We start from the raw sequence: 12,093 nt of genomic DNA on the forward strand, positions 1-12,093 counted from the left end.
CCAAGGTGGGCAACTCTGATGGCCCAAACAACTCATCGACCTGTGCTGAATACCTGAAGCCATGGTCAACACCTAATGACGACGACGAAGAAGCATTCGAGGAGATTGCATAATCAGGATGGCCGAATGTGGGAAGGAGTGTTGTTCCTTTTCCATTTTGCCTTCCAAACGACGCCCTAGACAACAAGCAAGACGAATAAGAAAAGCCGAATAAGAGAAGAAGACGAGAAGAAGACGACGATCGACGACAGCAGGAAGACGTCCAGCAGTCGTATGAAAGAGGTTGAATTCGACAGACGTGTCGAGCAAAAACGACGTCTAGTTCGGTACAGGGAACGCTGAGCCAAGCCGTGCATTTTTGATTTGACGTTAAAAGATGTAAACAAACTTATTTCTATTAATTCGCACCTTTTGATTAAATAAACATTATATTGTATTAAATTAAAAAAAACCCACATTTTGGGTGCTCGTCCCGGAATACAGTACAGTGGTTAAATTACAAAATTTTGATTTAAAAAACCGTAATTGAAAAAAAAAAGGAGACCGAAATAATAGAAAGCGTTTGCGAGAATTTTCTGGATTCGAATTCAACGAAAATGATGACTTACCCAAGGCAAAATGCGAGTACATACAACAAAATCTAAGCGATCGTGACCTTGTATCGATTTGTGTTGTATTGGGCATAAGCCACAACGTTGATGATGTACAGTTGCACATATTTCGCAATTTGGTAGCCGGCCAATTGCTTAGCAACAACGAGAATGGAAACGAAGACGACGAGAGCAACGACGAGAGCAGCGACGACGGCGAAGGACAAGAATACGCAGGAGACGGAGATATACGCAAAAGAGGCAGAACTAGCGAAAGCGACGACGGCGAATTTGCAGCGTAGTTACAAAACACAAAACTGCTGTGAAATGGCAGCACCACGATTTGCCATTAGTTATACTCTATACATGAAATGTACAGAAGTATATTAGGTTTGCGGGAGCTGAAAAATGTAACAGGCAGAAGGAGGCGTGGCAGACCCCACAAAGTATATATATTCTTGATCAGCATGACGAGACGAGTCGATCTAGCCCTGTGTGTCTGTCCGTCTGAACACCTGGATCTCAGAGACTATAAGAGATAGAGACACCAATCCGAACATTCGATGGCAGTGACGATTTATCGATAGAAGCATGGATATCAGAGTTTGAAGAACAAGCATTGTTGATGTGCTGGAGTGATCTGCAAAAATTAATATTTGCAAAGAAGTCACTAAAAGGAATAGCGAAATTGTTCGTTTTGAGTGAAAAGCGACTTAATACTTGGAGTGCGTTAAAACAGGCCTTATTAAACGAATTTAATACGAGAGTAAGTAGTAAACAAATACATGCAAGACTAGCTGAGTTTGAGCAGGATGTGTGCATTTATGACGATTGGCAATCAAATGTATGGACCTTAAAGTAATAATTGGCGAAGAAATATGAATGTATGCAGAAATTGCATTCAATCGAAATGGCGTTATGGTCCGAAAGACGCAAACTGAAGATGAACAAAATGATGCAAACGATGAAACAAATATGATGAAAATTGACATGATACAGGAAAATATGGAACTCGATATAAATAATGACGTCAGTGAGTACGCTAAGCCCGAGGTGCGCGAACTAATAATGAAATACAAGCCAGACAAGCCGAAAACAACAAACATTGAAATGAAAATTGTTCTTAAAGATGATACACCAATTTTTTTACGTCCCCGTAGATTTTCAATTTCAGAGACACGCATTATAGATGAACAAGTAGACGAGTGGTTGCGAAATGGCGTAATTGAAGAGTCCGACTCAGAGTATACGAGTCCTGTTGTACTTGTAAAGAAGAGCGATGGTACAGCGCGTCTTTGTATCGACTACAGACGCATTAACAAGGTAATGTGCAAAGATCATTTTCCACTACCACTAATAGACGACCAGCTAGACCGCTTGCAAGAAGCGATGATATACAGTACGATTGATTTGAAAAATGAATTTTTCCATGTACCAGTTTCGGAGTCTAGCAAAAAGTACACATCATTTGTGACGCAGAGCGGGCAATACCAGTTTTGTAAGGTGCCGTTTGGTATGACGAATTCACCAAGCGTGTTCCAGCGGCTCATCAACGCGATTTTTCGACCATTAGCACGCCAAGGTATAGCATTGCCCTACGTAGATGATATAATAATAATCCTAGCCAAAGACGAGATGAAAGCATTATCAAACCTTAAAGAAGTTGTACACACCTGTAAAGAATATGGGCTTGAGCTGAATTTGAAAAAATGTCACTTTTTGTATACACGTATTCAGTTTTTGGGACACATAATAGAGTATAAAAAGTTGTATCCGACCCCACAAAAGATTGAAGCTGTTTCAAAATTTAAAACGCCGCAGACACGTAAGCAACTTGAAAGCTTTTTGGGTTTAACAGGTTATTTCAGAAAGTTTATCTTTAATTATGCTATCATTACCAAGCCGTTAACTGATTTAACCAAACACGAGATTTGAAATAGGCCCAAACAAAAAGAATGCTATTTGTGTGTTGAAAAAATGTCTAACTTTAAACCCCGTTTTAGCCATTTATAACTACATATACGAGACAGAAGTCCACACTGATGCATCCATAGACGGATTCGGAGCCGTATTAATGCAGAAATCCCCAGATGATGGTCAGTTGCATCCTGTGTATTTCATGAGTAAAAAGACGTCCGACGCTCAACGAAAGTATACAAGCTATGAGCTTGAGATACTGGCAGTCATCGAAGCGGTAACCAAATTTAGAGTTTACCTTTTGGGTCTGCACTTCAAAATCATAACTGAATCTAATGAATTTACAAAAACGTTGGAGAAGCAGAACCTTTGTACACGAGTAGCACGATGGATAATGGTTCTGCAAGAGTATTCCTATGACATCGAATATCGTTCTGGATCACGCATGAGACAATTATGAGAATAACTGACGAGAGTATAATCACTGGCATAGAGCAGGCACAAATACAAGACGAGCATTTGAAGACCATCATAAAGATTATCAACGACGGCGAAACTTATGAGAGCTATTTTATGAAGGCAGGCATCCTTTATAAATTGGTTAACGACGACGAATTAGGCTCAGCATTTACCTCTCTTGATTTTTTACAGTACTGCGAAGATGAGAACATTAAACTTATCAAGACGACTACAGAACTACCCCGAGTTAATGGCCAAGTGGAGCGACTTAATGCTGTAATCATCTCGGTGCTTGCCAAACTCAGCGTGGATGACCCTGCAAAATGGTACAAGCACACCGATCGAGTCCAGCGCGCCATAAATTCAACGTTTACCAGAAGTATTGACAGCACACCGTTTAAGCTGTTAATGGGAGTCAAGATGCGATACAAAGAAGACCAGAATCTACAAAATTTGATAAAGAATGAATTGAATTTAACGCGACCGCAACGAACTACGAGCGAAAGCAAAACTGCAAATCCAGAAGTTACAAGCTGAGAACAAGAAAACATATAATCTACGACGCACAGCAGTCAGGCAATACGACGTTGGCGATTTAGTTGCCATAAAACGAACACAATTTGGTAGCGGTCTGAAACTTAAGCCGAAGTTTTTGGGTCCCTACAAAATTGTCAAAGTAAAACATAACAATTCCTACGATGTCACCAAGGTGGGCAACTCTGATGGCCCAAACAACTCATCGACCTGTGCTGAATACCTGAAGCCATGGTCAACACCTAATGACGACGACGAAGAAGCATTCGAGGAGATTGCATAATCAGGATGGCCGAATGTGGGAAGGAGTGTTGTTCCTTTTCCATTTTGCCTTCCAAACGACGCCCTAGACAACAAGCAAGACGAATAAGAAAAGCCGAATAAGAGAAGAAGACGAGAAGAAGACGACGATCGACGACAGCAGGAAGACGTCCAGCAGTCGTATGAAAGAGGTTGAATTCGACAGACGTGTCGAGCAAAAACGACGTCTAGTTCGGTACAGGGAACGCTGAGCCAAGCCGTGCATTTTTGATTTGACGTTAAAAGATGTAAACAAACTTATTTCTATTAATTCGCACCTTTTGATTAAATAAACATTATATTGTATTAAATTAAAAAAAACCCACATTTTGGGTGCTCGTCCCGGAATACAGTACAGTGGTTAAATTACAAAATTTTGATTTAAAAAACCGTAATTGAAAAAAAAAGGAGACCGAAATAATAGAAAGCGTTTGCGAGAATTTTCTGGATTCGAATTCAACGAAAATGATGACTTACCCAAGGCAAAATGCGAGTACATACAACAAAATCTAAGCGATCGTGACCTTGTATCGATTTGTGTTGTATTGGGCATAAGCCACAACGTTGATGATGTACAGTTGCACATATTTCGCAATTTGGTAGCCGGCCAATTGCTTAGCAACAACGAGAATGGAAACGAAGACGACGAGAGCAACGACGAGAGCAGCGACGACGGCGAAGGACAAGAATACGCAGGAGACGGAGATATACGCAAAAGAGGCAGAACTAGCGAAAGCGACGACGGCGAATTTGCAGCGTAGTTACAAAACACAAAACTGCTGTGAAATGGCAGCACCACGATTTGCCATTAGTTATACTCTATACATGAAATGTACAGAAGTATATTAGGTTTGCGGGAGCTGAAAAATGTAACAGGCAGAAGGAGGCGTGGCAGACCCCACAAAGTATATATATTCTTGATCAGCATGACGAGACGAGTCGATCTAGCCCTGTGTGTCTGTCCGTCTGAACACCTGGATCTCAGAGACTATAAGAGATAGAGACACCAATCCGAACATTCGATGGCAGTGACGATTTATCGATAGAAGCATGGATATCAGAGTTTGAAGAACAAGCATTGTTGATGTGCTGGAGTGATCTGCAAAAATTAATATTTGCAAAGAAGTCACTAAAAGGAATAGCGAAATTGTTCGTTTTGAGTGAAAAGCGACTTAATACTTGGAGTGCGTTAAAACAGGCCTTATTAAACGAATTTAATACGAGAGTAAGTAGTAAACAAATACATGCAAGACTAGCTGAGTTTGAGCAGGATGTGTGCATTTATGACGATTGGCAATCAAATGTATGGACCTTAAAGTAATAATTGGCGAAGAAATATGAATGTATGCAGAAATTGCATTCAATCGAAATGGCGTTATGGTCCGAAAGACGCAAACTGAAGATGAACAAAATGATGCAAACGATGAAACAAATATGATGAAAATTGACATGATACAGGAAAATATGGAACTCGATATAAATAATGACGTCAGTGAGTACGCTAAGCCCGAGGTGCGCGAACTAATAATGAAATACAAGCCAGACAAGCCGAAAACAACAAACATTGAAATGAAAATTGTTCTTAAAGATGATACACCAATTTTTTTACGTCCCCGTAGATTTTCAATTTCAGAGACACGCATTATAGATGAACAAGTAGACGAGTGGTTGCGAAATGGCGTAATTGAAGAGTCCGATTCAGAGTATACGAGTCCTGTTGTACTTGTAAAGAAGAGCGATGGTACAGCGCGTCTTTGTATCGACTACAGACGCATTAACAAGGTAATGTGCAAAGATCATTTTCCACTACCACTAATAGACGACCAGCTAGACCGCTTGCAAGAAGCGATGATATACAGTACGATTGATTTGAAAAATGAATTTTTCCATGTACCAGTTTCGGAGTCTAGCAAAAAGTACACATCATTTGTGACGCAGAGCGGGCAATACCAGTTTTGTAAGGTGCCGTTTGGTATGACGAATTCCATTATTTCAGAAAGTTTATCTTTAATTATGCTATCATTACCAAGCCGTTAACTGATTTAACCAAGAGTAACACGAAATTTGAAATAGGCCCAAACGAAGAGAATGCTATTTGTGTGTTGAAAAAATGTCAAACTTCAAACCCCGTTTTAGCCATTTATAACTACACTAGCAGGTATTGCCCGTCTTAACCCGGCTCAATATAATGTTTCCAATTGAATTTATTTTGTGTGTGCAAAACCTACCCATATGTTACACCTTATAAGTTACCAGTAGGAAGGCATTTAAGGTATTTAAATGAACATTTTCTGTTCTTGACAAAAAAATTTTCAGTAGTCCGTTACATTTTTGTTCTTGCAAACTATGACCACTATAACTAATATTTTTTAAAGCTCGTTTTCCCCCCTTTGGAGCTGGAATTTTCCAAAAGCCTTTCTTAGTGTGCTCCTACACTATGATGGATACTATGAAAGGATACTTGAGTCCAAATTTCATCTTTTACCGTTTGGGCTGTGCGTTGATCAGCAATTAGTCAGGACAAACTGTTTTATATATAGAGATAACGCAATGTTTTAAGATAATATCCTAATTTTAAATTCATATTTAAGCCTTTTCGTGCCATATTGAGTCAATACGGTCACGCACAAACTCGGAATATGAAACACGGCACTCGTGTCAATGCCGTGCAGCGATTCATATTTAAGCCTTTTCGTGCCATATTGAGTCAATACGGTCACGCACAAACTCGGAATATGAAACACGGCACTCGTGTCAATGCCGTGCAGCGATGAGCCACGATAAAAAAGCACTGACAATTCTCATCTCAATTTGCTAGAGTAAGTCTTTCGATAGTTGAAGCCACCGATACCATCAAAATATCGAAGTTTGAATGCAATAAGCAGAATATTTAAATAAAAAAATCTAATTATTTATTGACATCAATAAGAACAAATCATATAAATACATACATCTGCCCGCAATACGAAGCAGAATATGCGTAGCTCCGTTATTCGGTTTCTGCTTTACTATCGCTTACGCAGTCGTTGTCTAGCGACGGTAACTGTAAACTTTTGGCGTTTTGCCTTTGCAATTAACATTAAATGGTCAAAACGAAAGAAGAAGAGCGAGCTAATGACTTGCAGTTGTTGTTGTTTTTAGAGCATTATTTTTTTTACAATCAAACAACTGTGTTCGATTGCCCAATGTATACATTAATACGAATGTACATACATGCTATATTCATACACAGGCATACATATGTATGTATGTAAAAATGAATGTTTAATCCATTTTATTATTATTATTTATGTTTATTATTTGATTGATACAGACATAGAGTTATGTAAAAGGTAAAGTAAATGTAGACAAATGGCAACTTAATGTTCGACGCGACAACTTTTCAGCTTGACTACTTAACAACTTAACAACTTTTAAGTACGACGGTTTCAACTGTATCGACTGCACGACCAACTGTGTGTGCAGCTTCTCAACGACTCCTCGACTGACTGCCTGCTGACTGACTTCTCATCTGTTCATAGGGTTGCCACATGACCGCAATACTATCCCTTCTTACATTCGGCCATCCTGAGAATCGGAGTCTGTCTCAGACGACAGAAGTTCTTGGTTAACATTTGTGTATTTCCACAGCTTCATAAAATCGGAACTTGTGGATGTTATAACTGGGCCTTCAACATCAGCAGCTTTTCGGACATCATATCGCCCGTTGCGTTTCGCTTTAACGACTTCATAAGGTCCAAGATATGCACTTGCCAACTTTTTACCTGCAACAAACTGCGTGCGCTTGATGGCAACTAAATCGCCCTCTTTATATACAAATTCACATTTGCGCCTTCTGTCATAGTTTTTCTTGTAAATTTGTTGAGCTTCATTGATTTGATTCTTAGCGTCTTCGCGAATTCTCTGCCTCTCCCTGTCGAAATCCTCGATGATCTCCTGCTGTAGCAATTTAATGATTTTATCGCTGAACTTATTTTGCATCTTCGTACCAAATAGTAATTCAAAAGGTGACTTCTTCGTTGAACAGTGAACATGTGAGTTTATTGCTCGCTGGACGCACGGAACAAACTTATACCACTTAGATGGATCTTCGGCTGATAGCTTGCAAATTATTGACAGGATCGATCTGTTTACGCGTTCTATTTGTCCATTGCCTCTAGCCACACCAGTCGTCGTCAGAACGTGTTCTATTGCGTTTGACTTAATATACTCCTCGAAGACATTGGATGTGAAAGCAGCTCCTCTGTCGCTTATTATTCGGGTTGGATTGCCAAATGCAGTTGACCATTCGTTCAGCTTTTTTAGAACCTCGTCGGAACCAGTTGATTTAGTAGTAAATAACCATACAAACTTTGTAAAGCTGTCGACCATAGCAAAAATAAACTTGTATTGTTTAGCTGTACAATCCATTGGTCCCAAGTGATCAATATGGATTGTATGCAACGGCTTGCTACCTTTCTCAATGCAATAAAGGTGTCCTTCTTGCTTGCCTGTTTTCTTGTTGTGAATGATACAGCGTATGCAACTATTAACAACTTGCATAACCTTATTCTCCATATGTGGTATCCAAAATTGCTGCTGCAAATTATGCATTGTTTTTTTAATTGAGTAGTGGCCATCGTTGTGCGCAGCAGTTATAATTTCGTGTTCCATCAACTTAGGTATGACCAACAAATCGTTGCCATCAACTTGCTTGTACAACACTCCACCTTTAAGCGTAAATGATTCATATGGACGGCTTTTAAGCACTTCTAGTATAGCTCTTATGTATTCGTCTTTCTGTTGAGCCACTTTAATACGTGCAGAAACTTCTGATGTAATAATAAGTACATTCGACGGGTAACGACTCAAAAAATTGACATGTTGCATTTTTTCTCCACCTCGATGCTCGATTTGGTAGTGAAAGTCTTCTAGGCTTAATATCCATTGTGCTACTTCACGTGGGACGTTTTTCTTCTTTACGGTTTGTGTAAATGCTGAACAGTCTGTTACTAACTTAAATTTGATCCCAAGCAGATAATGGCGAAATTTTTCCATAGCAAGATAAGCGGCTTTTACCTCTAAAAGGTAACTATGACGCATTGAATCACTCGCTGATGCCTTTTTGCTCCAATAAAATACTGGATGCATACGTCCTTCAAATTTCTGGAATAACGTAGCGCCGAAGCCTTCTATTGACGCATCTGTATGCAGTTCCGTGGATGCACCGCGACAATATAATTTCAAAACAGGTTCATTTGACAAAGCGTTCTTTAACTCAGCTATAGCTTTTAATTCGGCAGCTTCCAACTTAAACGGGACATCTTTCTTCAAAAGGTTTGTTAGAGGTCGCGCAATGTTAGCGTATCCCTTGATGAACTTCCTGAAAAAGCCTGTGAGACCCAAGAATGACTGTATCCCTTTAATGTTTTTCGGTATTGCAAAATTTTGGACAGCTTGTGTTTTCTCAGAGCCGGGCCAGATACTGCCGTTTTCAATGGAGTGTCCCAAGAAATTTATTTTCTTTTCCAAAAAGCTGCACTTGTTACGACTACGCTTTTCCTCTTGGGCAACGCCGGCTGGCTCATCGGAATTCTCCTTGGGTGTGTGGTTCCAACCCTATGCCCGCGTGAGTCGTACAATAACCGATAACACGGTTCCTCCATCGATAAACAAAATGCCATCACTACAATAAATTCGACGCGCAATATACAAAACCGAATTCAAAACGTAAACAAACCAAAAAAACTAACATAAACTAAAAGAAACGTAATGCGACAAAAAAAAACAAATAAACGGATAACTCCCTCAAGCCATCCGTACGAATACGGATGACTGTAAAAGGAGATTATATACGTGCGGACGGACAGAAATTGTGGTATCGGACAACTGTGTGGGATTTAGCTGTTGATATCCCAGGCGTACCCACCCTGCCTGTATCCAAAGGCAAAATGTTTCTTGGATACCCTTTATTTGGGCCGTGCTTGGGCTATTCCATGGCAAAGGTGAGTCTCCCGCCCCTACTGATGCTGCTTTAATGCATCATCACCATGTGGCTACAAACATACATATATTTCAGTGTGATTGAGTGTGAGTGCAAACAATGTAAACATGGAACAAGAATTTTTATATAAAAACAAAATAAAGAAGGCTTGCCAACGGCCAATGCGGTTCTTTATGTGCGCCAACATGCAAGTATGTTTATGGCAAATAAATATGTATGTAGATATATGTGTATGTGTATGATAAAAATATGCGCGGTACAAAAAATTATAGAAAAATGTCTAACCAAATCCTAACGAGAGCTCTCGACAGTCATGGGCGCAATAGAAATATAAGACTAATATAAAACACTGCGCGCTACTGCAATTGGCAATCTTCGTACAATATAAGTGTATAAGAGTGTGAATTTTTTATTAATTAAATAGAGCGCCAAGCTCTGTCTAGGTGCCACTTTCTGCCTCGTTTTGGTTTTAATGATCTATGTATATATATTTTGTTTTATCTTCCTTTTTTTTTCTCTTTTGCAGAAACTTCAATGGGCGGCGTGTGGGACCCTGCAGGCGCAGCCCATACAAACGACACGACGTAAGGCGCGCGGGATCTCTGCCTGATGTCGCTGCTCAACCGCGAACAATAGGCACGGCGCGTGGCCAAGGAACGGACTCACCGGCTTGTCTATCCTCCGCTGCTGATGGCGCAGACGGACGTGTCTGCTGTTGCGTTGTGGTGGCGCCGCTATTGCTGCTGCTACTTCTTGGGTGGGCGCCTTTGCTCCGGCTGCCACTGTCGTTGCTGCTGCTGCCGTTGAAAACGCTGGTGCTGGATCTGCTGCTGTCGTTGAAGACGCTGGTGCTGGATCTGCTGCTGTCACTGTTGCTCCTGCTACGATGCGGCTCGTGCTGCTACTTATGACGGCCGCTGCAGCTGCTGTGTATGGTTCCACCGCTGTCCGAAAACTTGGCGATATGCCGGAAAATCTATATGCCAAGGAACAAAAGGCATTTAAGCACTGGTCGGCACATTTAAGTGGATATACAGGTATGCATACATCGGCATTAGTTCTGCCTTGCATCTATATCCTTATGCTCACCTTCGAACGGCTTCTGGTTCTTCCTTTCCTTTTGCAGGTTTCAGCACGGCCTCCAGTTCACCAAAAGAAAACACTGCCTCGTGGGTCTGCACCGTCGCCCCAAAAAACAGGAATGGCGTGTTGCGGCTTGCCTTTTATAGGCCGGATGTCGTATGCCTGCGGATTTTTACGTCCTTGCGCATCCGTTCATCACGGCCTTGACGTTTCCCCCACTTTGAGGTGCCATCGGGACACAACCCTGCGCCTGCGTGGCTGCAGTTGCCACCATGGTGCCTCGCTCGGTACCGCTAGATGGCGCTGCAGTACCTTTATAAATTCTTGGCGCCTTCCGTAGCGCTGCCACCTTTTATTCTTCGTGACCAGCCCGATGCAAACACCACCGCAAATATCCAAGTGGGCGGACGCTCGTGCCCCGAAGTGATGTTTGCGCGCATCAAACGGCTGGTGTTGTTGGAGTCCTCTGCTTCGAGTCCGGCGTTGCCTCGGATGACTACTACCGCGGCGCCCAACGTAGGCCACACCCACTCTTGATCTTCAGGTGAGTAGCTCTGGCTGCATCCTCCTCCCTATATTCATCCATTCTGCCTTAGGACAGGCGTCACACTCGGATATCCTTTGCGTGGAATACCCCCAGCAAGTTCCCTTGCAAATCTTCCAGCTCGTATGCGTTGGTGCCGATGGATTTCCTTACGCGAGCTTTTAGAAATTTCCGCGCGAATTTCGCATTGAACGCGCGGCTGAAATCACTCAATGCAAAGTTTCGCCGGTATACCTCCTGACCGGGCGCTAGTCTTAGCCGCCGCGCACGCCGGTTATAGCGAACGCTACTGCGCTCATACGCCGCATGCAATTGTGCCTGGATTTTCTGTTGCAACAGGGATTGCCTGTCTGCTGTACACAACGCTGCGAATTCGTGCTCGTCTAAGGACCTTAATTTCCTCGCCAATCGGTACTGCGAACCGTGCAACATCATATGTCGGCCGAATAGTGCGAAAAAAGGCGTTACTCCAGTCGCAGAATGCACGCTGTTTCTGATGGAAGGTGTAGATCCCACTCGCGGTGATCCTGCCCCAGATACGCCCGTATCGCGGACAGTATAGTCCGGTTCACCCTTTCGGACGCGTTGCTTTGCGGCGAATACACCGGTGTCCGCAGATGCTTAACACCGTAGCCCTCCATCATGTCTGTAAACTGCTTGGACGTGAATTGCTTACCATTATC

General features: G+C 41.8%; 1 protein-coding gene across 1 annotated transcript; it reads left to right on the plus strand.

The window, feature by feature from the left end:
- The first annotated feature begins 10,683 nt into the window (after positions 1-10,683).
- Positions 10,684-11,825, plus strand: LOC115633608. Its single transcript, XM_030531043.1, has 4 exons — positions 10,684-10,820; positions 10,910-10,987; positions 11,236-11,410; positions 11,463-11,825. Exons 1-4 carry the CDS (start codon positions 10,691-10,693, stop codon positions 11,599-11,601), a joined length of 522 nt encoding a protein of 173 aa, XP_030386903.1. The 5' UTR covers positions 10,684-10,690; the 3' UTR covers positions 11,602-11,825.
- Positions 11,826-12,093: the final 268 nt, after the last annotated feature.

The sequence above is a fragment of the Scaptodrosophila lebanonensis genome, unplaced genomic scaffold (assembly GCF_003285725.1).
Source record: "Scaptodrosophila lebanonensis strain 11010-0011.00,11010-0021.00 unplaced genomic scaffold, SlebRS2 tig00001487-arrow-arrow-pilon, whole genome shotgun sequence".
Classification (NCBI taxonomy): domain Eukaryota; kingdom Metazoa; phylum Arthropoda; class Insecta; order Diptera; family Drosophilidae; genus Scaptodrosophila; species Scaptodrosophila lebanonensis.

Bases quoted from the DNA above. Each gene is read 5' to 3' on its own strand.
- LOC115633608 (XM_030531043.1), top strand. From the start codon at position 10,691: ATGACGGCCGCTGCAGCTGCTGTGTATGGTTCCACCGCTGTCCGAAAA. The intron at 10,988-11,235 runs GCGTGTTGCGGC...CTTCGTGACCAG, and splicing joins CGCCCCAAAAAACAGGAATG to CCCGATGCAAACACCACCGC. The intron at 11,411-11,462 runs GTGAGTAGCTCT...ATTCTGCCTTAG, and splicing joins CACCCACTCTTGATCTTCAG to GACAGGCGTCACACTCGGAT.